This window comes from Sciurus carolinensis, chromosome 17 (genome assembly GCF_902686445.1).
Source record: "Sciurus carolinensis chromosome 17, mSciCar1.2, whole genome shotgun sequence".
NCBI classification, from domain to species: Eukaryota; Metazoa; Chordata; class Mammalia; order Rodentia; family Sciuridae; genus Sciurus; species Sciurus carolinensis.
The window spans coordinates 27,395,915-27,421,477 of NC_062229.1; the positions used below are offsets into that span (position 1 = coordinate 27,395,915).

Genomic DNA, 25,563 nt, shown 5'->3' on the forward strand with positions numbered 1-25,563 from the left:
ATGCAAGAGGAGAGAGAAAGCACCTCTATAAGCCAGGGCTCGTTCTTGGGGTGGCTGATGCTGCTGGGGACAAATGGGCACCAGACCCAAAGCTGTGGATGGGCCCAAAGAGGAATCCAGCATGGTATTCCTCCTGCGGAGGAGGGTAGGAGGGAGGATGGGGTGGGTCAGAGAAAACTCTGAGCCCAAGCAGCAGCCATGCTCCAGCCCCATCCCAGGGCCCCCCGGACACCACACATGCCTGTGTGCTGCTCAGGCCACACTCAGCCCTGTCTCCATGTGGTCCAGGCTAGCCATCCAGATGGAGGAGAACGAAATGCTGAAAGCCGCCCTGGGCGATGCCCTGCGGGGAAAGGAGGAGGACTTCCGTATATACCACGAGACCCTGGGCCAGGTGAAAGGGGTCTTTCTGCAGGCCCTGCGGCAGCAGAAAGCTGACAAGCACTAGGACGCCGCCCTGTGTCAGCCAGGCCAGTCGGGCAGCGCAGGTCTTGAGAGGATGGGGCTGTCTGAGGACTGCGTCCGCTCCAGGAAGCCAGCGGGGCAACAGCTCAGCTCTTCTCACAAAAGCAGCTCCTTCAGAATGACCAGAGCCCACACCTCAAGCCAGGAGGGCGGAGAAGCCATGGCAGAACATGTGCAGGAACGCCAGGCAGACGTGGCTGTGACAGGGGAGGAGGCCCAGTAGTCCAACGAATCAGTCAGAGCTCTGGGACCAGCCAACTGAACGGACAGAGGCGGTCCCCTGAGCAGGTGCTCATGGCCCTTGTCCTAGGGCCTGACCTGGGGCCTGCATGCCCACAGGCTCCATATACACAGGAGAGCCCTGGTGCCCTGGGCTGGGCACATCGCCAGGCCCCCTGACCCTACCGGCCCTCCTCACTAGGCATCCCCCTGCCCTGCCCTGGCTTCGTCTGTGGCCCTCCCCCTCCACAGAGGAGGGCAGCACACTCCCAGCCTCTTTGTCAGCCTGCTGCCCAGATGCCGAGCTTGGACTTGGAATAACAATTGTTATTTTCATAACTGCAGCAGCTCCCAGTGAGCGGGCATCTCCCATGGAAACCTGACCCTGCCCCATCCTCTAATCACACAGGGGATTGCCACCCTATTTCACAGATGAGGAAAATGGGGCTCGCAGGACTGAAGCTATTATTTCACTGCGGTCAACCTAACTCCAAAACCAGAGTCCGCAGTTGAGCTGCTCCCCAGGGCAGAGGTGCCCATCCCGCTGCTGGGCAGCTCTGCCCCTCACTGGTTGCTCCCGAGGGCACGTCCTGCTGCTCTCCCAGAGAGCTGTGTGGGTGGGCACTGGTGGCAGAGCAGGGGTGGGGCTGAGCTGGAGCTTTGGGAAGAAGGGTTTTGATGAGGTGGGTGAAGACATGGTGCAGTGCATCTCCCTCACCATGGTGAGCTGGGAGGGCTGCTGCAGGGGGACCCTGGAGCCCCCCATCTTCTCTGGGACTATCACAGCATCATCCTCTTGGTTACAGTTGCAGTCAGAGGGTGGGCTGGCTCCAGGGAGGGTGAGTAGCCTATAGCTACACACACCACCCCAGACACACCGCCACACAGGTGCACACGCACACTGACACCCAGGCGCAGGAGCACGTAGCTCTGTGCACACGTAGACCTGCCTGCAAGCACAGGTGAGCACAGTGGGTGTGGATGCAGACAGTCCCCACATGAGACACGGTCGTGTGTAGCTTGTGCAGTGACACAAGCGCAGGAGCACATACTACGACCATTCCTCTCCCTCCTCCCCCTGGAAGTCCTGAGACCCCGTCTGCTCAGGCCCTCAGGCTGGAGGGATTCAGTGCTGGTCCCACTGAGGGAGCCCCCAACCCTCCAAGGGCAGCAAGGTCTAGAGCTCCCACAGCAGAGTGGCACAAAGCCCATGGGAATGAAGTGGCAATTCTGATGGGTCCTAAAGGCTTCTGGAAAGGAAGACTTTCTCTCTGCTTCCTTGTGAAGGGTAATGGCCAGGCAGAGAGCCAGAGAGGAGCAAGAGGGCCTGTGCTGGGAGGCGACAGTGAGTGACAGTGAGGAGTGGACCAAATGCAGAGTGTGAACACCAGGTCAAGCAACTGGCACTTTCCTCAGGCCCTGGGGAGGCCCTGAGGGTGACCTGAGCATGTGGGGACACAGGCTCCAGTCCTCAGCAGAGTTTCTGGGAGAAAAGGAGACATAGGACCATCCATCCTCCCCCAGGCTCCTGTCAGAGAAGGGCAGGCATGGTGTGACCTCCTTGAGCCTCCATGTTATCTATAAAATGGGGACAGTCATAGAAACCTCCCTTAAGGGCTGTTAAGAGGTATCAAAGAATAACCCGGACAGCTAATTATTACATTGCTGTTTACCGCTATACAAGGAACATGTATCTATAGGTTGATTTCATCCCACTGCAATAAAAATAGAAAAGCTGCTGCCAGGCGGACACAGCAATCTGGTTACACATTTTCAGGTAAACTGATTAGTTGGCATCTTTCAGGGTCAGTCTGGGCATAGTTCAGTCCCTACTTAGGTCAACTATGGATATCAAATCTCCTTTATACAATTTTCAAATTCTATAGGCAACCTTGAGCATTTTTTGTTTTTATACTGAGGATTGACCCCAGGGGTGCTCTACCACCGAGCCACATCCCCAGCCCTTTTTATTTTTTTATTTTGAGAGTCTTGCTCAGTTGCTGAAGCTGGCCTTGAACTTGGAATCCTCCTGCCTCAGCTTCCTGGGCCACTGAGCTTACAGTTGTGCACCACCTCTTCTGGCTCAGCCTTGGGAGTTTTACCATGGGGCTGTGTGCCAGGGCTTTGTCACTTCCACTGGGGCCTGCACCCGGCACCTTCAGCATAGTTAGACCAGATTCGCTGCATTCCCTCATCACAACCCTCTTTAGGAATTAAAAGCATCAAGTGCTTGGAGCAGCTGCTGGCATACAGTAAGCACTCCATAAGCTTTAGCTCTTAATATCCCTCCATTAGTTTAGTAAATATCTATTGCGCAGTTCCTCTGCCCCAGGTATGAAGGTGCTCAGATAAGTCAGACATGGCCCCCAACTCCAGGAACTCTCAGGCCCGTTGGGAGACAGACTCTTTTCAGGTCACCATCCATTCAGCTGACCCATCACCAGGCAGGGAGTGCCAACTGCATTCAGCCCCACCAGACCAGGGGGCGGGGGACTTGCTTCTTTCTGGGAGCTCCCTGTCCCATCAGAGAGGTGTGGGAAATGGGGCCATGAGGAGGCTGCGGTGGGGAAGGATGCAGAGACAGGCTGTGGCACCAGAGAGCCCCCGACCCCTAATCCCTGCTGCAGCTCCCAGGTAGGGGTGTAGGGAGGGAGAGGGGAGGCCCAGGACAGTTTGTCAAGAGGTCAAGGACTGGACCCTGATGGATCTAACCCAGGTGGCAGTGGAGAGGTGGGAGGCCTGGTGTATCCAGGTTAGTGCCCTCAGCCCCTCCTGGGCAGCACCACCTGTCCTCAGAACCTGAGGAGGGCTTCCCCATCCCTCAGGTATGTGGGCTGAGTGAGAGAACTCCCGAGGCCCTGCCCAGGGCCACAGGCATGGAGGAGGCAGGTTCCCTGGAGGGCCAAGGGACAGGGGAAGAAAAAAGGCAGGCGGTGTATGGACCTCACATGATGATCCCCGGCCACACCTTAGGCAGGTGATGTGGTTCTGGGTGCTCAGGTTCCGGCACTAACAGGGGAGACCTGGTTGAGGCATGGATGTGGTTTGGCCGCTGTCCCCTGGGGGCCTCTGCAGCACAATGTTGCAGACTGGCTATGGCTAACTGAAACACATTCCATGGCCACTGGGTTCCTTCCCTGCTCCCAGGTGGCCTCCAGCCAGCGTGCTCCTTCGAGCCCCCCCACATCCAGAGGTCAGAACCAGCCTCTTCCCCCTGCCCAGAATGAGCCCTCAGGCAGCCCTTAGCACAAGGAAGTCTCCACCTGCCCACCCCCTCTCCACATGTGTACCTTCACACTTGCTGAGTCACCTATAGTCCCCAAACCTTGTATATACATGCATATACACCCATATAACACATCAACTCAGACACCCCCAGCACATGCACACACCCACAACACACAGGCACACACAACACACAAAAAACAATAAGCACGTCATACACAACATACTGCAAAGTGTATACACACAGACCCTATGCAGAGCCAATACAAAACAACTGCATACACACACACACACACACACACACACACACACGAGTCTTGCCACATTTTACTTTGAGCACAAACAAAAAATTGAGAGGTGAAAAGGGACTCAGATTTGAGAGAATTGACCTCTCACTGCACATCTTTCCTAGTGCACCTTGTGGAATTTGGGAAACTGGTCCTTGTGTTGATCTCAGCCCAATCAGCTTCCTGCCCCTTGTTTTGTGGGCAGACCAAGCCAAGGACCCCCCATCCTACACTCCACCCACAGGGTGGAGCTGGCCTCAGGCTGGTCTATGGGACCTCCCTAAGCCTCTACCCTTCTTGCCATTCCCCACAGGCCAAACTCCCAGCAGGTGTTGTAATGTGGGGTCACTGGGGAAAATCTCTGCTGAGTGGGCCCTGCCTCTCTGGGCCTCTGGAGTCAGGGGGCTGTGGCTCCTTCATAGTCTCTCTTTATGAGCAGTGAGTCAAGCCCTTGTCATGGGGTGAGTCTGAATCCCCCCAAGAACCCAGTAGGGTCAACCCAGCTGTGCACCCATTTTACATACGAGGACATGAGGCCCAGAGCGCACAGCAGCAGGCTGGAGCTCTGGCTCCCGTCAGTCGGCTGAGCTGGTGTTCTCCACCCAGGGCAAACCACCCTGTCTGCTTCCCTCAGCCATTCTCTTGGAGCCTCCTGAGGCTGCCAGGTGGAGAACTGGCCCAGGCTGGTCCTGCCCAGCAGCAGGCGTGGGTGAGCTTGGTTCTCAACCTGAAGGACAGTCAGCTCCAGAAGCTTATGGGGTTGACTCAGCCCCCTCCACCCGTGCCTCAGTCACTTAACCACCTTGTGCCTCAGTTTCCTCTTCTGCCAGCTGGATAATGATAACCCTTTCCCTACAGATTGCGGTGGCATTAAAAAGTTAATTGACATATGTTAACCCTGGCTCTGATGATTACTCCTAACTGTTGACTCCACCTCAAGACTGCTCAGGTGCTCCCCCACCCAGGAAGCCTTCCTTCCCTGACACTGGCCTCCTCTAGTGCCCATGATCCCAGCCCTAACCCAGACCCCACACTGCACAGAAGTTGTAACTCATGCTTCCCAGGGTCAGAGACCAGTGACATGGGCCTCTGTGTCATCTCTGTGGGGAGTGTGTGTTGGGGTCTCCTGGTGGCTTCCTCTGGGCCAGCATGTCTGCAGGTGGGGAGAGGCCATTGCCTAGTGCAGCCTCTCTCTTCTTCCCAGGACTTGCTCAGGTCCCCACAGGGTCCTACTTCCCATCCTTACCTGAACCTATGGGTGGGGTGGGGGCAGGAGATTGACTGATCCAGGTCCAATGGGGCCTCCCTGACTCCCTTCTCTGGAGCATATGCGTGAACAGGACCCCCATAGACATAGACCCCAGACTATGGGGTCCTCATCCCAAAGGGGAACTATCAGAAGATCCTGACCTCTCAATGGGGTCATCAGCATACCCCTCCCCATCAGGTTCCAGGGTTGAGGCATTTGCTGTCCCTCCCCAGGAACTACGGTTGGTTAGGGACATTCCTGTCTTCCTATCTGCCCTACTCTGCCATCAAGATGATGCCAGCCATTGCAAGTACCCAGTCAAGGCTTGCCAAGTGACCCTTCTAGCACCCCTCCATCCAGACAACTCCCTATGGGACAGGGCTTGGGTATGGGAGCCCCTTTTAAACACATACCCAATGCCAGTTCCAAGTTGGTCCTCCCCCAAGTGCCTGTCCAGCCAGGATTTGGCTTGATAAAAAGGAACGAGAATTCTTCCCTGGACAGCCCTCAGGAGGTCACACGTAAAGTGGGAGCTACAGTCCATAGAGCAGAGATGAGAAAGCGTTTTCACGTGTGTGAATGTGATACTATGGCGGGGGCGGGGCTCACAAGGCTGGTGGGGCCACCTGGAAGGCTTCCTGAAAGAAGGGGGGTCCTGGCTAGCAGCAAGAGGGAGACAGGGTCTCGAGGGGTGATGGGCACAAACTGAAGTGAGGCCCAGGTGTCCCCGACTGAGCCTGTGCTCCTGGCCACCCCTTCCTTCCCTACCCCCCACAAGCCTCCCTGCGGCTCCCTGCGGCCAGCAGCTCTGCAGCACTCGGCTCTGCTCCACTCCACTCCGCTCAGCTCCGCTCCAGGAAGGCCACCTCCTCCCTGCCCTCCTCCTCCCCCTCCTCCTCCTGCTGTCACCACTCACCGCTCATAGCCTCGAGGGGGTGGGGACCCCAGGGCTGGACACACCCCACCGTGGCCCCAGAGCTCAGCTGGCCGGACAGACGCACGGTTGGACGCACGGACCCCGGAGCCCCGAGGTGGGCAGTGTGCCAGGGTCCCTCGCAGGCTCCTCAAGGTCAGTGCCAGCTGGGGATGCAGCCATTCTGGGGCCTTGGAGACCTGTGGGGCCCACCCCAGTCTCCTTGTTCCAGATCACAGGCCCCAAGGTGGGCTTTACTCCAGGTGCACCTGAGGCAGGCGGGACCAGGGCAAAGGGACCGCCCCTGCCTCCACAGGCCGGTCCAGGTCCGGGGGTCTAACAGGAAAGGCCCCAGGCTGGGGGCCAGCTCCTAACTGAGGCCTCACTGGGGACACTTCTGCACCGGCCATGGGGAGCTAAAATTGGAAAGTGGCGAGTGGGAGGCAGCTGACAAAGCTATTCCGCGGGCTCTTCACCGTGCTCCGGTTTCAAGCTTCTGCTCCATTAACCTGATCCCTGGGGCCTCCCTCCCCCCACCCTGCTGATGAGGAGGCATGCCGGCCCTCGGGCTCCAAGGACAGCCCCCTGGCAGCCCCCTGACATGAGCAGGGCAGCAATGGTCTCAACTTATCTGAGATTCCAGAGGGGTTCACGGAGAATAACTGGTCTTGAGGGGAGACCGAAGCCTGTCCCAGGCTTGCTGTGCTTTAATGGGTCCCTTCCCAGTTCTGTCCTGTGACCCCTCCATCTGTAAAATGGGGATAATGTTAGCTGTGGGGGTCCAGAAGAGCTGGTGCAGGATTGGGAAGGCTGGCCTGTGATTTCGGTGCGGATCTGAGGGTGGGAGTTAGGGCCCAACTCATCCCAAGAGGTCACCTACATATGTTCCTCTCTCTTAATTTAGGCCCTGAGTCTGAACCTATGACTCCCTTAGGAAGACACTGGGTCAGGCTGAAGCAGGGTGGAAAGAGCATAGATGCTAGCTGAGTTCCCAGGGATGGCCCAGCAGGACTCCTGGGGACAAACTGGGTGCTGGCAGGAGGGAGTGGCTAGATTCACCCTGGCCCTTAAACTGGTCAGCACCTTGGACAGCAGCCAGCAGGCTCCCTGTGCCCTCCTGGCCCCACACCCACTTCTCCAGGGCACCTTCTCAAATAGCACAGTCTCCAGACGGCGGCCAGGACCTGGGTACACACAGCTCTGACAGTGGGACAGAATACAGACACAGGGAGGGACCATGGACGAGGCAGACTAGAGCACAGGGGTTGTTGGGGGTGTGGGAGTCTTCAGAAGACCGAAGGCTGAGTGAAGGCTTGGTGCTGGGGGCAAGAGCTAGGAGGTTACAGGGTCTCAGGGAAGGAACGGCAACTCAGGGTGGGAGTGGGAGTCAGAGAAGGGCTCTTGGAGAGGGTTGGGCTTTGTCAGGAGCTGAGGGAGCCTCGCTGAGCTAGGGGTACCCTGGAGGCCAGAAGCCTTATTGAGGTGCTAGAGATAGGATTCCTTCACATGAAAGTTCAAGAGAGCCTTGGCAGAAGCCACATGGGGGGATGTGCCCGGGGTCAGGGACCCTAGGCAAGGATCCTGGGGTGTGGCAAAGGGTAGAGACCAATCCATCTGAAAGGTATGAAGGAGTAAACGAAGGTGACGAAGGTAGACTTGAGTGGAGACGAGACTTTCAGGAACCTTCAGTGGGAGGGGTTGGCACTGGAGCAGCAGCTGGGAGGGGAGGAGTGAGGGGCACACAGGGATGGGGAGTGCCACATCACAAGTCCCCAAGGGGTGAATGAAGTGGTCTCTGTTCAGAAGGGAGGCCTAGCACCCCAGTAGGGGTTCTGATGTGGGGCTGGGCAGGGCTGGAAGCTAGGCCCTCACCTGCCTGTCTCCCCAGCCCTGTACAGGCTATGGGCCTCAAGACAGCACTGCCTGCAGCTGAGCTGGGTCTCTACTTCCTGGTGCTGAGTGGGTCCCTGGCCTATGCTGGCCGGGGCCTCCTTGAAGCATCGCAAGGTAACAGCCGGGCCCTGGGGCAGGGGTGGGACCTATCTTCCCTGGGGGCCCTCAGGGTTCTGATCAGCAGGGCAAGAAACATACAGGTTCCAGACCCAGAGACATGGACACAGAGCCTATCCCCACACACACATAGACACTCAGGGACACAGAGACCTAGACCCAGATAGGTACACACCAAGACCCAGGGAGAGGCAGAGGCCGAACAAGAGACCCACATTCCCTTAGCTTCTGCCCTGTGCCTGGGAGCTATACACCTGGCAGACCTGTTCCCCTCTCCCCCGGTGGGGGCAGCCTTGTCCTTGGGGGCAGGCCTGGGAGGAAATGTGAAAGGCCCCTTCCACTGAGGCCACACTCTGTTCTCAGATGGGGCCCACAGGAAGGCCTTCCGGGAGTCTGTGCGACCCGGCTGGGAGTACATTGGCCGGAAGATGGTAGGTGGCCCACACCCCAGGATCCTTGCCTAGGGTCCCTGACCCCAGGCACATCCCCCCATCCCTAAGCCTTCCCCACTCTCCACTGTCCCAGATGTTCTGGCATCTCTCAGCAAGGGGGTCTCTAGCTTGAGCTTAAGCACCTCAGCTCTTCCACAGCCCCTGCCCAGCCCCACTCATTTAGGAATCGGGTCCATAAGTCAGGATGCTTCAGCACCACCCTTCCCGGGAACAAGGCAGCCGTGGTGGAGTGTCAGGCAATGTGCTGAGCAGAGAGGGAGGGGGATTTGAGGGACAGTGCTGTCCACGTGGTGCCCTCAGTCCTCTCTTCGTCTTTTTTTTCTGTCGGGGGATACTGGGGATTGAACTCAGGGACACTCGACCACTGAGCCATGTTCCCGGTCCTATTTTGTATTTTATTTAGAGACAGATTCTCACTAAGTTGCTTAGCCCCTCGCTGTTGCTGAGGCTGGTTTTGAACTCGTGATCCTCCTGTCTCAGCCTCCTGAGCTGCTGGGATTATAGGTGTGCACCATGGTGCCCAACTCCTCTCGTCTTTTCTACTTCGGTACTTCCTTCAGAGGGGACCGTAGGGACCTGCAGCCACTGCTTTCTTCTAATGCATGAGAAGAACAAGGGACCTGGGAAGATGCTAGGGCTCTGACCGGCTGGGTGCCAGTCTGCCCTGCTCCCTCACCCACCCTAACCTTCCTCACCTTCTCCTGTTCCTGGCTGTCCCAGGATGTGGCTGACTTCGAGTGGGTGATGTGGTTCACTTCCTTCCGAAATGTCATCATCTTCGCCCTCTCTGGACACGTGCTGTTTGCTAAACTCTGCACAATGGTTGCCCCCCAGGTGAGCTGAACCTGGGCCACCCAGTGCCCCGCCTGGCCCACCAGCTCCTCCTTAGCTGCAAGGATTGTGGGAAATCCATTCCAGGGTCCACCCCCATGAGCACAGGTAAACTAGAACCTCTGTCATCTCCGCAGCTACGCTCCTGGCTGTATGCCGTCTATGGGGTCCTGGCCGTGGTGGGCACCATGGGCCCTTGGTACCTGCTGCTGCTACTCGGCCACTGTGTGGGTCTCTATGTGGCCTCGCTCTTGGGTCAGCCCTGGCTCTGTCTGGGCCTTGGCCTGGCCAGCCTGGCTTCCTTCAAGATGGACCCCCTCATCTCTTGGCAGGTATGTGCTGGGGCATTAGAGGGGTGCAGGGTACAGGGATAGGACCCCAAACCTCTCACCACTTTCAAAGCCTCTGCCTCCTGAGTGTCCCCAAGCATTTCCCTCACTTTTCCACCCATCTTCAAGCCTTTGAGTGTACCCTGCACTGCAGTACAGGTGTGCCCAGCTTGTCGCCCGTCCTATCACATTGCTGGGATAGAACGACTGCCAATGTTAACTGTGGCTCTGGAGGAGGAGAAGGGGCAGGGCCAGGCTGGGCCCCCCCCCCCCCCCCGGGGAAGCTGGAAAGGGGCTGCTTTCCCCCAGAGGGGTGAGGCCCCCTGGTGAGCTGGCGGCCTGTTCTCTCCCTCCAGAGCGGGTTTGTAACGGGCACTTTTGATCTTCAAGAGGTGCTGTTTCATGGGGGCTGCGGCTTTACTGTGCTGCGTTGCACCAGCTTCGCGCTGGAGAGCTGTGCCCACCCTGACCGCCGCTACTCCCTGGCGGACCTGCTCAAGTACAACTTCTACCTGCCCTTCTTCTTCTTCGGGCCCATCATGACCTTTGATCGCTTCCACGCTCAGGTGAGGGGACATCTGTGGCCTCCCAGAAGAAGGCTGGGTCTCCCTTACGAGGCAGGGGCTCCTATCTCAGATTGAACTCCCCAGGGGGTCTGTACCCCATCTTCAGGTAGGACTCCAGGATGAAGCCATGTCTCCCCCGGCCTCAGACCCCAGGTTGGAGCCACGTTTCCACCTCAGACAAGGATCATGGGGTTGGAGACATGCATCCTCCCTCAGACAGGACTCCCAGGCCATGACCGTTCCCCTTCTGCTCAAATGGGGCTTCCAAGACAGGACTGGCCTCCCCTGGTTGGACAGAACCCTCCCCAGACTCCAGGGTGGCCTGTGTCTCCACCCTTGGGCAGAATCCTGGATGCAGCCTGCCTCCCCCGCCCAGGGTGACCCCCCACCCCGGGCAGTGCTGCTCGCAGCAGTCCCTTGGCATCCCTCCAGGTGAGCGAGGTGGAACCAGTGAGGCCTGAGGGCGAGCTGTGGCGCATCCGGGCCCAGGCGGGCCTCAGCGTGGTGGCCATCATGGCGGTGGACATCTTCTTTCACTTCTTCTACATCCTCACCATCCCCAGCGACCTCAAGTTTGCCAACCGCCTCCCAGACAGCGCCCTCGGTGGGTCTCCACATCAGGGAGAGAGGCAAAGCCTCCACCCCCAGAAGATGCTCCGCTCTCCCTGACATCACAAGGCACCTAGGGGCACAGGAACGGGGACTTATTCCTTGAAATGCCTGGGACTTGACCTTAATTTTGTCCTGTGAGGCTGGAGCAGTATCTCAAACAGCCTGCCCCACTTCACCAGGGCTGTGACTGATTTTCACGAGTGGGGATGGAGGTCCCCATGGGGTAGATGGGGCCTGGCGCTCCCCGGGGGGAAGAGGTGAAGTCTCCTTGTGGGCCGCAGGTGGCAAGGACTTCCCCTCTCCCCCAACCTTTGGATAGAAAGTATCCAGCGGGAAGGGCAGGGCTCAGCACCTCCCCTGGGACTTGGGGGTCATCAGGGGAGGCCAAGGTGACGATGGGCCCCGGGTAGTGACAGCACCTTGTCCCCAGCTGGCCTAGCCTATTTCAACCTGGTGTACGACTGGGTGAAGGCAGCCGTCCTCTTCGGTGTTGTCAACACGGTGGCACGCCTGGACCACCTGGACCCGCCTCAGCCTCCGAAGTGCATCACTGCGCTCTACGTCTTTGGGGAAACGTGAGTTCCGACAGGGGCGGGGGTCTCAACCCTGGATCCCCACGTTAGCCTCGTCCCTTCCCACCAAGTCCCCTCCCGCTGTGCCTTGGGAGCTCCGTGCCTGGTGGATTCACACCCTTTTGCTCTTCCCTCACAGGCACTTCGACCGGGGCATCAATGACTGGCTTTGCAAGTGAGTTGGGATGAGGGGGTGGCCACAGGTACATTGCCACATGTCTGAGCAGCGCCAAGATCTGTCCATAGTTTTAGAGATCACCCCTAAGCTAGAGGAAGCAAGGAGGTATGGAGTCTGTCTTAGAAGAGGGCCAGGTGAAAGACAGAGGTTTGGACTTGACTGAGGGCCCTGGGGGTGAAGAGTAGTGGGGTGGGGGAGACAGAGACACCAGGAGCCTGCTGGGAGCTGCCCTGCAGAACCGGCATCCAGGAGACGGAGTTGGCACCTGGGCCCCTATCTTCAACCTGGGAGGGTGGGGGCGGCTTCCGGAGAGAGGTTCTGTTTGAGAAACAACTAGGTGGAATCTGTGGGGCACCATTACGGAGAGGCTTGGATCTGAGGGTCAGGGACTCAGAGAAGTCGGGAGGACTATTGGGACCACGGGTGTCATGAGGGAGGGTAGGTGTGATATAGCCTTGGAGTGCATAAAACCTGGGGTACGAGTAGAGGAGAGTTGGGGAGGGCCAAATTGGGCCTGCGAGGACTTTGGTTGGAGGGAGAAGGAAGAGCTAGCAGAAGGAACTGAGGAGCAGGAGAAGAACCAAGGCCATGTAACACTCCGGAAACCAGGGAAGACCATCCAGGCAAGGACGGGACGCTGGGCCAGGTGCTGCTGAGGACCCAGGGAGCTGAAGGCTGGGGATCAGCATTGGTGACATGGAGGTTTTCAGTCTTCCACTGCGGAGACAGGAGCGGTGAAAGGGTATCAAGGAACGGTGGCGGGTGGGGTGTAGACAACTCCTGGGAGAAGCCTGGGATGGAAGGGGTGAGACAGAGGGGTGACCAGAGAGAGCTGTGGGGTGTTCTAAAGGTAGGAGGCCTGGTGCTGAGGGGATTTTTTCAACAGAGGAGCTGGTGATGCAGGATAGAGGGGTGATTGTTGGACTGAGGTCCCAAGGAGGGAGGAGGTGACGGTGTCCACTCTCAGGCAGAGGCCTGCCTTCAGGAGGAGGAGGAGGAGGAGGAGGAAGAGGAATAGAAGCCATACATGCCCTCCCACGTGCCCCCTCACACCCACTCATACTTGCAGGAGAGAGAGGGGTGCAGTAACCATTGCAGTGTGGGAGAAGTAGCACCCCACAGAGCTCAGCCCCGAGAGCCCAGGTGGGGCTGGAGGTAGTGGATTTCAATGTGTGAAGACGTGAGGCTTTCCCATCAGGGCTTAGCTGCTGGGGTGCAGGTCAAGAGAAAGCTGGTAATCGGCTCTCCCAGATGGTCAAGATGGAAGAATGGAGAGATAAGGGGCTTAAGGTTATTTATAATGATGACTCTCTTTTGAGTATAAGCCTGTTAAAGAGGGTGGTAAAGATGGGAGGGTCACGAGATCAGTGGGATTGAAGAACTGGAGCTGGGGAGCCAGGGTATCAGATGGGGCTGGGCAAAGAGTGAGAATTACTAGCAAGGAGTGAAATTTCAAGTGGTGACAGAGTTGGGATCTGATTTTGGGAGTGGGTGGCTGAAGTGAGGTGGAGAAGAAACTAATGAAAATGAGGAGGTTAAGAAATGGAGAGGCTGGTTAGTCAATGGGTTTTCCACTGAATTTATTTAACAGGTATTTATTGAGCACCTACTATGTGCCAGGCACTGGAGATACAAACAGTGAACATAGCAAAGACCCTAAAATCATGCAGCTTATAGTCTAGTGGGAGAGAAAACAGGTAAATAAGAAACAGGTAAACAAATATAAATAAGATAGTTTTAGAGAGCAGTAAGCGTAAAGGGATAGAATCTGGTTGCAGGGTAGAAGCTTCTTTACCTGGGGACTAGGTGGCCTTCTCTGAGGAGATATTTGAACTGAGACTTGAGTGATAAGGAGATGTGTGGAGTGCAGGAGGTGCTGGAATCCAGGTAGAGAAAACTGTAAGTGCAAAGACTTTGAGACATGAACCAACTGTGTGTGTCTGAAGACCAGAAAGGCCAACGAGGCAGACAGAGCGAGGGAGGAAGAAAAAAATGGTGGATCATGAGGTCGGGGAGGGAGGCAAAAAACCAGGACAGAAGATCCACTAACCATGGTAAAGTTAATTTATTCTAATTGCAATAGGAAGCCATGGGGGCGTGGTTTAACCACGGAAGTGATGTGATCTGAGCTAAGCCTCTGGCTGTTGTGTGAAGGGACTGCAAAGACCGAAATAGGAAGGCCATTAAGTGTCCTAGCCCACCTGGACTCAGGTGGGAGGAGGGTAGAAGTGCTGAGCAATGGTCAGGACTGAATGGAGCCAACAGAATTTGCTGGTTTGGATGTGGAGGAAGAGGGAAACTGAAAATCGGAGGCTTATTAGCAACTGAAGGGCTGATGGTGCCATTAACTGAGATGGGGATGGAGCTGGTTCAGGCAGAGGGGGGGAAATCAGTCACTCAAGTGAGAGGTCTAGAAGCAACTAGATACGCAAATCAAGAGACAGACTGGGCTAAACATGCAGATTTGGGGGTCTTCAGCATACGGACAGTATTCAAAGTCTTGAATCTGAATGAGCTCTCTGGAGGAGACATGTAGCCAAGGCTAAGCCCTCTGCCATCTGGAGTTGGGTATAGGAAAAGCAGTCACCTAAGTCCAGAACATTGTCCCCAGGGCAACAGCAGGAGGGCTGCCCTGTTGGGCATCCTCTTCCAGTCTCACACCTGCCCTTTCCCACACTGCTACCGGCCTCTTCTTCCATTTTTCCTGCAGATATGTGTATGACCACCTTGGCGGGGAGCACTCTGCAGTGATCCCAGAGCTGGGGGCCTCAGTGGCCACATTTGCTGTCACCACACTGTGGCTTGGACCTTGTGACATTGTCTACCTGTGGTCATTCCTTAATTGCTTTGGCCTCAACTTTGAGCTCTGGGTACAGAAGCTGGCAGAGCATGGGCCTCTAGCACAAGTTGAGGTAAGGCAGGGGAGGTATGGGTCTGGGATGGACTGGGCTGGGGGGGTCGCAGGACAGGGTGGCACTGCTGCTTTCTGGAAGTGTCCAGCCACACCTGATCTCCATTCTAGAACTTTCTCACCACCCACTTCCTGGTTGTCAGGGCAATGGCTTGTCCCCCGGGGATCTGGCCCTCCCTTCTTTCTGTGGATCAGGCCCAACACACCTGGGCCTGGCTGTGTTTGTCAGTTCTTATCCACTCTCCAGGACTCAGTTTCCCCATGTTTCACATTGAGGGAGAGCTGGACTGAGACTCCCAGAGACCCAGGAATATCCCCAGAATGAGTGGCCCAGGAGGCCAGGCCACTGACCAACCATGTTCTCTTTCCTTTGGGCCTCTTGCCTTGCTGCGAATTCTGTCCTGGACGGGGCAGGCCCGTCTGTCAGAGCAGATGTCCCGTAGGGTGCGGGCTCTCTGTGGGGCCGTAAACTTCTGGGCCATCATCATGTACAACCTTGTGAGCCTGAACAGCCTCGAGTTCACAGAACTGGTTGCCCGACGTCTGCTACTCACAGGTGAGGGACAGGGGGGTGGGATATACAATATGCCAGGCATCAACCTCAAGAACTGTGACCTTTTGAAATGTTCCCTTCATACCCCAATGTCCCAGGGAATCAGCAAGGAGGGCCATCCAATGGGGAGAGGGATGAGTCACTGGGGACGGGCTGCTGGGGGGATCAATGACTCCTTCCCCAACAGGGTTCCCCCAGACCACACTGGCCATCCTGTTCGTCACCTACTGTGGTGTCCAGCTGGTGAAGGAACGCGAACGAACCCTGGCACTGGAGGAGGAGCAGAGGCAGGACAAAGAGAAGCTGGAGTAGGTGGGAGGGGACTCCTGGGTCCCAGGCCCAGGCTGGGCCAGACAGAGCCTCACTGACAGAATAAAAGACTTTTCTACCATAGTTTGGGCTGTTCCCTGTCCCTTCCCTCCTGGCTCCTTGTCCTTACTGGCTGAGGAGCTGGAGGTTCCAGGTCTCAGGGACAGCATCACATACAGTGTGGAAGGGACAGCATCACATACAGTGTGGAAGGGACAGCACATGAAGGGAAGACCTCCCACTTTGACAACCCAACAGCAGAATATAAGGCCGGAAACTTCAAACCACCTGATTATTGACTCTTGGAGAACCTGATTTCAGACCCTGAACTACTTGCTTAGAAGGTATTTTATTCTTCTTGAAGAAGGAGACTTACCCACACTGCAGGTGTGCTTGATGGGGACACTCACCCACCTGATGGATGAGGAGCCTGAGTCCTGTGGGGGACTTTACTGGCACACATGGCCACACTGGGGCACGGCCAGGACACAGCCATGGATACCCACCTGTGCTTCTGGCTTATGAACCAAGAGAACCCATGGGAAATATGGCGGGGCCCTGAGTTTCTCATCCCTGCCTGAAAGGCTGGCACTGAGCAGTGACAGCCCTTCTCTGGCTGAAGCAGCCTCTCAGGCACCACAATGGGAGCTAGGTGGGCTCTCGCCTCTCCCAGCCTCCTCCCTGGAACCCCAGTGTCAGGCTGTGAGGGCTGTGGGATGGGAGGGGTTCTTAGTTAGGTCCCTCTGGGCTGGTCACATCTTAGTCAGGCGGAGCACGTTGAGCCGCACAGGCAGGAAGGTGGCGCCGGCTGCGTAGGCGATCTCCCGCAGGACGCCCTCCCACTTCTTCTCCTCCTCGTTATATCTGGGGCGGGGGAAGAGCAGGGACAAGGGTGAAGAGCTTCCTCAGCTGAGTCCAAAGTGGGACCCAGCAGGGAGGTTGGCTGGGCGCACCACACCCACTCCAGGAAGTGCCCCCCAGCCCCAGGCCTATCTCTCTGCCCCCATGCACGCACCCATCCTGTTCTCTTGATAGTTTCCATATTCAACATCCCAGAAGTCCCTCACACCCCACACCCCCAGCGGCACTACTCCCCAGAGGCCACCTGCAGCACCAGGGTGACTGAAGTTTCAGGTATGCCCCAGGTGACTGAGGCCGCTTCCACCTGCCCCCATGAAAGACCAGCCATGGGAAGCAATGGCTGAGAAGCTGGGGTCCAGCTACTTCCCAGTCCTGGCCTCACTCTCCTCCAGGTCAAGCACCCAGAAGACAGGGAGGTGGGAAGCCTGGCTGCTGCCTGGGCCCTGTGTCTGTGGGTCTGTACCCTAAGCCTGGGGTCAGCTCCCATCTGCAACACAGCTGAAGCTCCTCAGTGGGGCATGGTGCCCACGTGTGCAAACCCAAACTGGTGAGGAATGGGCCGAGTGGGGTGTGTTTGTTATTCCTTCCCCTAGAACAGGGATCAGCTTTGCCCACAGATGAGCTTGCCAGGCTGTGGAAGATCAGCCTTGCTCAGAATTTCCCCTTGCCTCCTTGGGGCTGGGCTCACCTCCAAATGTCGTTGAGCTCTGTGGGGACCAACTCTCCAGACTCCGTCTCCAGCGTGGCAAAACCACCAATGGCATAGAGGGTGCCCACCAGGCTGACCAGGCTGAGTGAGCTGCGCTCCTGTGGGAAGGCCTCAAAGGGTGCCCACCTGTGGTCGTGGGATGAGAAGGTGCATCACCTAGGGGGCCCGTCCCTGCCATCCCAGTGCCCCCAGCTCCAGCTGCACCCTTTGAAATCTGAACCCTAGGCTCCCACACTCCCAGAGAAATTTCCTGTTTCCCGACTTTCTTGGGTGCCTGCCTGGTGCCCCTGCCTGGGCCTCCAGCATCCTGACCCCGTTCTCCCTTCCCCCTCTGGCCTTCACTTCCTTCCCCATTCTCTTGCTCCTCCCCTTTCCCTTCCTTGCCTTGTCATTCCATCCAGCTTGCCCAGTGAAGTCTCCCATGGATCTCCACAAAGTCTCTCTTCCTTTCTTTTTTTTTTCTTTTAATATTTTTTTAGTTGTCGATGGACCTTTATTTTATTTATTTGAACCCAGGGCCTCACACATGCTAGGCAAGTGCTCCACCATGGAGCCACAACCCCAGCTCCCTCTTTCTTTCTTGAACTCACTCCCACCTGCTAACTCAGGCCCCAGCCCCCAGCAGGCCCCCAGCACTGCCCTGGACACAGTCTCCTGGCTCCTCAGTGGCCATTTCAGCCTCTGTTCCCTTGCACTGCAGATACCCTCCTCTCCTCTCACAGCCTAACTGTGCTCACTCCCCTGGCTCCAGCATCTGGGCCTTCATCCCCACCCTCCCAACTGTTCTCAGTGAAGCCCCATCCACCCCAGGGCTGTAAACTCCAGGGCCCGTGTCCTGCCACTACAGAAGAGACTGTCCTCACCTCCTGCCTCTCCAGCCTCAGCTTCTCAGACTCGTAGATAGTGCATCCCCTTGCATCCCCTGGGGCTTGGACCTCAGCTCCTGCTACGGACACCCCCTCTCCTTATGGAGCTTGGCCCCTCAGTGCTATTGAGCCCACAATCTCTCCCTCTACCTCAGCCCTCTCTCTGCCCCTGCAGGCTCCTCTTGGACACCCTCAGGCAGGCATCTCAAATCCACATGTCCTTCACTCTTGCTATTTAATCCCATTGGTTCCCCCAACAAATGGCCTCCAACTCTCACACAAAAGCATCCATTTCTTTCTCACCCCAACATCCAATTCATCATTAGGCCCTCTTTCTTCCATCTCCTAAACTCTTGCTACTCAAAGGGTGGTCCCTGGACCAGCAGCATCAGCATTACCCAGGTGTCTTTAGAAATACAGGCCCCTCCCCATACCTGAAATTCAGAATCTGCATATTAATATGTCACCTGGGAGATTTCTGTGCACATTACAGCCTGAGAGGCCCTGGTCTAAGTTGTCTTCCAGGGGCCCCTCCCCACTTCACCCCCAGTTCCAGGCTTTGGCTTCCATTACCTCTGGCTGCAGTTGCATTCCTGACCTCCCACCTCCTACAAAATCCCTGATCTGCTCTCTACCTCAACTGCCATGAGGGATTTTAGAAAAACACAGATGGAGTTTAAAATCCATCAGAGGCATTTCATTACTCTCGGAATGAAGTGTCTCAGCCCTTCTGGTCACCTATCCAGCTCCAGAACTCGCTTCTCCCCACTATTGCTGCCTGAGTCCAGCAGGGAGGTCAGCTCCATTTTCTCTTTCTTGGCATCCTAGCAGGCAGCTCGTGTCTCTCTAGCACCAGGTCATTGCCTGAGTGAGGAATCCAGTATCCCTTGTCCCCCGACCTGGGAGCTCCCTCCTGCATACCAGGCTGCCCATAACCTTTGCCCTATCCCTTGGGAAGCTCTCCCCCACATACACCGAGCCACCTCTCTGCTGATCAGAGAAGGACTACTGTGTTGATGTTCCAAAATCAACAGCAGGGACTCCAGACTGGGGCTATGACTCCTGCCAGGGCAGACACAGGGAGGACTGCCAGTGACCCAAAGCCACACAACTGTGGGCGGGGAAGGGCAAACCGCCTACTTGTCGTCCGCGATGCTGTACACCTCCGCCGAACTGGTCAGTCCTGCATCGGTGACCCCCGCTGCCACAAAAATGCGGCCATCGTGGACCGTGGCCCCAAAGAGCGAGCGGGCGGTCTGCATGGGTGCCAGCTCCTTCCACTCGAACTTCTTGGGGTCATAAACGCACATCTTGTTCAGGCACTTCCTGTGGGGTGGACAGATGAGTGCGTGGAGGGAGCCCAAACAGAGCCGCCCTGCCCTCGGCCGCCTCCCGGGGCAGCGGGACACAGCTCCAGCCTCAGGGGAGTCCTGCTTTCGCTGGAACCTACAACTCTGGTGAAGCAGACACGCTCCGGGGCCCAGCCTCACCTGTCGCTGCCTTTGCCGCCAATGACGTAGACGAGGTCCATATGGGAGAGAACAGCGTGGCCATACACCGCGTAAGGCAGAGGGTCCGATTCGCCCCATTTGAAGGACCTAGGCGGGACGCGAGGGGCGGGTTCCCGGCTCAGGTGTGCGCCCAGCACTGACTTTGCGTCCACCCTCCCACCCAACACATGCTCCGGGTGCACCCGATGCATTCCTGGAACTCCCAGGCCTCCGGGTCCCACCCACCCGCCCCTGCCAGGGGCTGTCTCCCCTGCCCCACCCCGCAATCCGTGACTGTGCTGGGACTCCCGCCATCCACAGCCCCTCCCCGGTGCCCGGGCCTCTCCAGCCCGCGCTCACAGCCGGTCGTAGCACAGGACCGAGTCCAGGCTGCTCTCCCCGTCCTTGAGCTCTCGGCCGCCGACCACGTAGATGGAGTTCAGAGCCTCTCCCAGACCAAAGAGGCAGCGTGGAGAAGGCAGCGGCGGCATCCCCAGCCACTCCGAGTCCAGGTGGTCAAACTGTGGGCGGGGCGTCCAGTCAGCCGCCGCCCTCCCGCCCCGCCCCCAGCCCCAGCCCAGCCACCCCTGGTCAGAGCGGAGTGAGCCACTCCCGCTCGGCCAACGCGGCCCGGAGACCGTCCCTGAGTCAGTGCCCTTCTGCCATCCCATCAACGGGCAGAGGGCAGCTGAGAAGCAGCACCATGATGGGGCTCCAGGGCGCAGAACTGAGCAGGGAGGTCGGACAGTGGCCTTGGCCCTTCCCCAGTGCCACTTCCTCACACTGAGGCCTACCTGTCTCCTGCTCTGGAAACTTCCAAGTAAGCCCGACCCTCTTAAAATCACCCTTGAAATCTACAGTCTTCAGCCCTGTCCACCTCCAGAGCCTTATAATAAAGATTCTAGTGGTTCATTTTACTGGACAATTTTCTGAGAGCTGAGTACTGTGCTGATGAGCACTTTATGAACATCGTTTAACCTCCAAACAACCTTATCAAGCAGGAAGAATAATTCCTATTGACAAACAGAGGCCCAGTGAAAATAAACAGTGACATCACTGCTGCCCTGGCTGGTGGCGCTGCCCCTCACACCCATGACTAGGCCCAGGCTAAAGCCAGCCAGCTTAACCTTGGCACCAAGCTGCCCCTCACCCCCTCACCTTTCTATTGCTGTCCTGTCTCTGTCCCTTCCATCTTTAGGAATACTGCCACCTTCCCCTTTCCATCTCCAAATTCCACCCAACTAGAAAAGCTGAAACCTATACTGCTAGGTTCCAGGAACTTCTTTCTGCCCTCTGAGATTCCCAACTTGAACTGAGCACTCCACTCTCCTGGTCCTCCCTGAGCCTCAGTTCCCTCATTTGTACAATGAGAGGATTAGGCAGGATGGTCTCTATCTAGGACACTATGTGTTTCAGACTCCAAGTCCTGTCCCTCATGCAAATACCCTACCCAGGATCCCTACACTGGCCTTGCTCCTCCTACTCACCATGCCTGACCCCAACCCCTGTGCAGAGTCAGAACACCCAACATACTCTAACCTGAACCTAACACCCACCTGGAACCAAGACACCAGAGTTGTGTCGCTGCCTATAACTGTCTTCAATCTTTAGGCAAGTGGCTGTCAGTAAACATCCCTGGTCTACTATCTCACCCTGGACCCAGTAAAATTCCTCAAGTAGACACACCTCTCCTGGGCCCCCAAACTGCCCCTCAGTGCCCAGAACCCAGCACTAGCTGGTCCCTCCCAAGATTGGCCAGGCACCTGCAGGAAGTAAGCACTCATGGGGTCCTCTTTGTTGTCCTCGTTGTAGAAGAGGCCCCCAGCCACAAAGACCTGGTTCTCCTTGGTGACCAGGCTAACGTGGTTCTTGGGGATTTGGGTGGAGAGGGAGGCACAGTAGCACTCATTGGCTGCTGGGTCATAGGCCACGGCACCCTCCTCACTGATCATGAAGATGAGGTCCTGCAGGAACATGCCAAAGCGCAGTGTGTCATTGAGGATCCCAGGCAGGACACGTTCATCCTCTTCATCCTCCTCTGTCTTGGCTTCATTTGTGCCCTTGTTAGCCTCCTTGGCCCCAGCAGCCTCCTTCCCCTTGTCCTTCTTTTTCTTGCGCAGCATGGTGATACGGCCTTCGTGTGCATCCTTCACCATCTGCACCTTGCGAAGCAACTCAGGCTGGGCACGCACGAGAGGGTGGCGCTCCACGCGGCTCTCCAGGAAGGCCCGCGGCAGCAGGCGGCAGCGCACACTCTCAAAGACGGTGGGCAGCGCGCGCTGGCGCTCTGCCTGTGCCTCAGCGTCACCGCTGCCAGCCCACCGCATCACCGCCTCGAACACAGCCTCCTCCTTCTCCACATTAAGGCCGTCGCTGGAAATGATGGCTATGAGCTCATCTGCGGAAAGCCCAAGGAAGTCAGCATCGCGCGACACCAGCGTGAAGCGCGAGCAGATGAAGTCGCGGGCCGCCACCGCCAGGCGCGCGCAGTCGAGCAGCAGGCCGAGGCGGAAGACCGCCAGGCAGTTGGCGAGGCACAGGCGCTTCTGCAGGAAGGACACACAGATGGTGAAGATGGACGGGATCTGGAAGCGGTGTGCTGCGGCAAACAAATCCTGCACGCTTGCCTCATCCAGCGCGATCTCCGACGTGTACAGGTAGTTTAGCACCTGGGCCACCACGTCTGGGGACACATCCTCCAAGCGCAGCTCGCCGGCCGTCTCTGGTTCAGCCAGGAAGCGCGCCCGGAAGTAAGGGCTGCAGGCGGCCAGCACCAGACGGTGGCACGGGAATTCTCGCTCGCCCGCCCGCACCACACAGTCGAGGAACTTGCCGTGGTCCAGCATGTCCTTGAGCCCATCCTGCAGGAGCGTCTGCTGGTACAACCGCTGTTCCTCCGCTTGCTCCAAGCCCAGCGTCATGGTGGGTGCCCTAGTGCCAGGGGTTCTCTCTGCACCCCTGATTTTCTGCTGGGCAGCCCTCAGACTGCGCAGCTGTCTTCACAGGGCTATATATAGAGGTGGCCCTGGCCTGTAAGATGAGCCGGTTGGCCTCCTGCACATGATGCGCAGGGGACAGCTGGGCAGAGGCCCCCTCCTGGAGCAGCCTTGACTCAGCCCTGGTGGCTCCTGGGGCACAGGTTGGGTGTTTGGAGCAGCCTTGACTCAGCCCTGGGGGCTCATGGGGCAAAGGAGGAGAGTTTGGGCTCTCCCGGAAAGATGAAGGCCTTTCTGCCTCATTTCCAGAAAGTACACAGTCAGACCTTGACTCTGGATTCCTTGGTCAGGAGATTCCCCTAGGGGAGAGGGTGGCTCAAGCTCTGACTCAGGGGGAGAAGGCGGCATCATGGGAACCCCTCTTCCAGGGTCTCCCTTTCTTCTTGCCTTTGGGCCTGTGTACACTCTGTGCTTCCACCTCCCTCTCTGGAGCGTATCTCACTCTGGCAAACCCTGGATCCAGTATGTTTCCTGCTCCATGAACCTGGGTGTGGCATTTCACCTATAAAATGGGAAGACCATTTCCTTTTTCTGCCCCAACTCTGAAATCCTCCTTTTTAAAGACAGCCCTCGGGTGAAGAAGGTCACCATTTTTCTGTGGGGCCAGGGACAGGACCGATCTTCCTGTTGAGCATTTGTTTTCCCTCCCATACAATGAGAAGGTAGAGAGCTAGACTCCAAGGGCCTCAGCCCAGCCTGCTGAGGGTGGGAAGCCCTGAGGTCCTGTGTTTCTGGGAGTACAGAATTAGAAGGTTTTAACATTCTAAGGTGTCAGACATGCTAGAATTTTTTTCCCTAGGATTCTACTCTTCTAGGTGTTTGGACCTATGGGGGTTTGACCTTCTAGGGAAATTCTGGTGTCAAAAGAGTAACACCTAAGTCTTTAATATTCAGGACTTTGGCTGTTGGGCTCATTTTCCTTGGTCCACACTAGCCTTGGCCTGTTCCTGCCCAGCCTCAGAGCCCCTATAGCCCTACCTATGCTCGAAGGTATCAGTGTTGAACCTCAGGACAGTCAGTCTCAATGCCCACCCTACTCCTGACCACCCCCCCACACACCGCCCTACAACACACACACACCAGTCACCAAGATTAACTTGTTCCCAAAGTGCCGCAGGCTGCAGCTGTAGGTTAAATTTAGCCTCAGGACGCTGGTATGAACTGTTATGGGGCACTCCCCCATCATTCCTCTGAGTCACTTGTTTATAACCTCGGGCTTGTGGGGGGGTGGGTAGGAGAGAGGACCTCAGACTGGGCCAGGACTGAGTCACCTCCCCTTTTGTGATCCTAGCAATGTCATGGCCTGTCCCTTCTGAGCAGTGCATTTGACCATCACTCACTCACTCACCAGCAGGTCCTAGAGGTGATCCTCTTTACCTTGTTCAAAGTGCCAGGGTTCACTCAGGGGGGACCTGCGGTGAGCCCCCAACTCAGCCTTGGACTGCAAGGCCTTTCTAGCAAGCACTGCCAACGAGGAGACTAGGTCCTAAGAGGCTCAGCACTTTAGCCAAGTCACACAATGACCACATGGCTGACCCAAGATCTGAAGCAGATTGGCCCACCTCTCTGAAGTCTGTGGGAATCCCTTTCTACCTTGCTGTTTCCCAAGATTAACAAAAATCCCCAGTAATCACACTTTTATTTTCCTCTTACATACCCAGGATAGAAGGTACTGACTAAACAATTAATTTATACTTATCAAATGACTTAATGAGATATTTTTAGATAATGATGAATCCCATAGGGCTAACTCCCTACCAGGCATTCCACTAGAATATTTATATACGACTTGCTCATTCATTCATCGAGAACCTACTGTGCCCTGTTCTCAAGGTTGAGGATTCAGCAGTGAATGGATTGGGCAGGAATTTCTGTCTTTGTGGAACTTGCTTTTTGGGGGAATGGGTCTTAAGCGGGGACAGCAATGCATAAAAAAATGACATAGGACTTTGGGTGATGAAGATAGCTGTGGAGAAAAGTGAGGCAGAGGAGGGAGCGTGGGAAGCAACAGATTGAGGTCACAGAAATTTACACGGAGGACTCAGGATGGACTCCCTGAAAGGACTCCATTCAATTAGGTTCAAACCATAAAGGCTTCCAGGCCGGGGAAGGAAGGTCCTGAGGCAGGAGAACAGCTGGTGTTTTCCAGGAATATCAAGGAAACCAGAGGGACTGCAGCAGAGGAGGGAGGGAGGAGGAGGTAAGGGAAGAGGTTAGGGTGGGGACATTGTGTAGGCCTGTTATGGTTTGGATGTGAGATGTCCCCCAAAAGCTCACACATGAGACAATGAAAGATAGTTTAGAGGAGAAATGATTGGGTCATAGCCTTAACCTAATCAGTGAATTAATCTCTGATGGGATTAACTGAGTGGTAACTGGAGGCAGGTGGGGTGTGGCTGGAGGGAGTGGTTCATTGAGGGTTTGGCTTTGGGGTATGTATTTTGTATCTGGAGAGTGGAGTCTCTGCTTCCTGATCATCATGCAAACCATTTCCCTCGACCACACTCTTCCTCCATGATGTTCTGCCTCACCTCGAGCCCCGAGGAAGGGAGCCAACCTTCTATGGATTAAGACCTCTGAAACCGTGAGCCCTCTAATAAACTTTTCCTCCTCTAAAATTGTTCTGGTCCAATCAGGCGCAGTAGCGCACGTCTGTAATCCCAGCAGCTCAGGAGGCTGAGGCGGGAGGATCACGAGTCCAAAGCCAGCCTCAGCAAAAGCGAGGTGCTAAGCAACTCAATGAGACCCTGTCTCTAAATAAAATACAAAATAGGGATGTGGCTCATTGGTCGAGTGCGCCTGAGTTCAATCCCTGGTACCATCCCCACCCCACCCCACCCCCCCCAAAAAAAGAAAATTGTTCTGGTAGGATCTTTTAGTCACAGCAGGGAAAAATATGACTAAAACAAGGGCTATAGGGCTGGGGTTGTGGCTCAGTGGTAGAGCACTTACCTAGCATG

At 56.5% G+C, this 25,563-nt stretch overlaps 3 protein-coding genes across 14 annotated transcripts in view; 2 read left to right on the plus strand and 1 right to left on the minus strand.

Moving 5' to 3' along the window:
- The window catches only part of Ccdc13 (coiled-coil domain containing 13), a 55,722-nt gene extending 50,664 nt beyond the window's left edge, over positions 1 to 5,058 (plus strand). For 6 of the 8 annotated variants that reach the window (XM_047530823.1, XM_047530826.1, XM_047530829.1 and 3 more), the window contains one exon: positions 289 to 5,058. In XM_047530823.1, the coding sequence (XP_047386779.1) occupies positions 289 to 448 (160 nt within the window). In that variant the 3' untranslated portion in view covers positions 449 to 5,058. The remainder of the gene's footprint in view (positions 1 to 288) is intronic. The other 2 variants (XM_047530827.1, XM_047530830.1) reach the window with 2 other exon arrangements.
- A 1,267-nt stretch (positions 5,059 to 6,325) lies between these two features.
- On the plus strand, positions 6,326 to 15,765 carry Hhatl (hedgehog acyltransferase like). 5 transcript variants are annotated; one of them, XM_047530833.1, is made up of 12 exons: positions 7,756 to 7,979; positions 8,247 to 8,365; positions 8,732 to 8,799; positions 9,541 to 9,654; positions 9,789 to 9,983; positions 10,337 to 10,546; positions 10,979 to 11,150; positions 11,589 to 11,733; positions 11,870 to 11,905; positions 14,619 to 14,820; positions 15,234 to 15,375; positions 15,560 to 15,765. In XM_047530833.1, exons 1-12 carry the CDS (start codon positions 7,906 to 7,908, stop codon positions 15,682 to 15,684), a joined length of 1,602 nt encoding a protein of 533 aa, XP_047386789.1. In that variant the 5' UTR covers positions 7,756 to 7,905; the 3' UTR covers positions 15,685 to 15,765. The 5 variants fall into 5 exon arrangements, with proteins under 5 accessions (XP_047386792.1, XP_047386790.1, XP_047386791.1 ...); XM_047530836.1 differs by lacking the exons at positions 7,756 to 7,979; positions 15,560 to 15,765 and adding an exon at positions 6,326 to 6,514 and having other exon boundaries at positions 14,619 to 15,370; XM_047530832.1 differs by lacking the exon at positions 15,560 to 15,765 and having other exon boundaries at positions 7,737 to 7,979; positions 14,619 to 15,370.
- A 115-nt stretch (positions 15,766 to 15,880) lies between these two features.
- On the minus strand, positions 15,881 to 22,583 carry Klhl40 (kelch like family member 40). The gene is made up of 6 exons (XM_047530831.1): positions 21,371 to 22,583; positions 19,968 to 20,128; positions 19,608 to 19,715; positions 19,258 to 19,443; positions 17,231 to 17,377; positions 15,881 to 16,545 (listed from the first exon to the last, which is right to left on the minus strand). Exons 1-6 carry the CDS (start codon positions 22,526 to 22,528, stop codon positions 16,434 to 16,436), a joined length of 1,872 nt encoding a protein of 623 aa, XP_047386787.1. The 5' UTR covers positions 22,529 to 22,583; the 3' UTR covers positions 15,881 to 16,433.
- Positions 22,584 to 25,563: the final 2,980 nt, after the last annotated feature.

Coding starts and splice junctions, on each gene's coding strand:
- Hhatl (XM_047530832.1), top strand. CDS start 7,906: ATGTGCCCGGGGTCAGGGACCCTAGGCAAGGATCCTGGGGTGTGGCAA. Junction 8,800..9,540: donor AGTACATTGGCCGGAAGATG/GTAGGTGGCCCA, acceptor TGGCTGTCCCAG/GATGTGGCTGACTTCGAGTG. Junction 9,984..10,336: donor ACCCCCTCATCTCTTGGCAG/GTATGTGCTGGG, acceptor CTCTCCCTCCAG/AGCGGGTTTGTAACGGGCAC.
- Klhl40 (XM_047530831.1), bottom strand. CDS start 22,528: ATGACGCTGGGCTTGGAGCAAGCGGAGGAACAGCGGTTGTACCAGCAG. Junction 19,444..19,607: donor GGCGGCAAAGGCAGCGACAG/GTGAGGCTGGGC, acceptor TCCACCCCACAG/GAAGTGCCTGAACAAGATGT. Junction 17,378..19,257: donor TACAGCATCGCGGACGACAA/GTAGGCGGTTTG, acceptor CCACGACCACAG/GTGGGCACCCTTTGAGGCCT.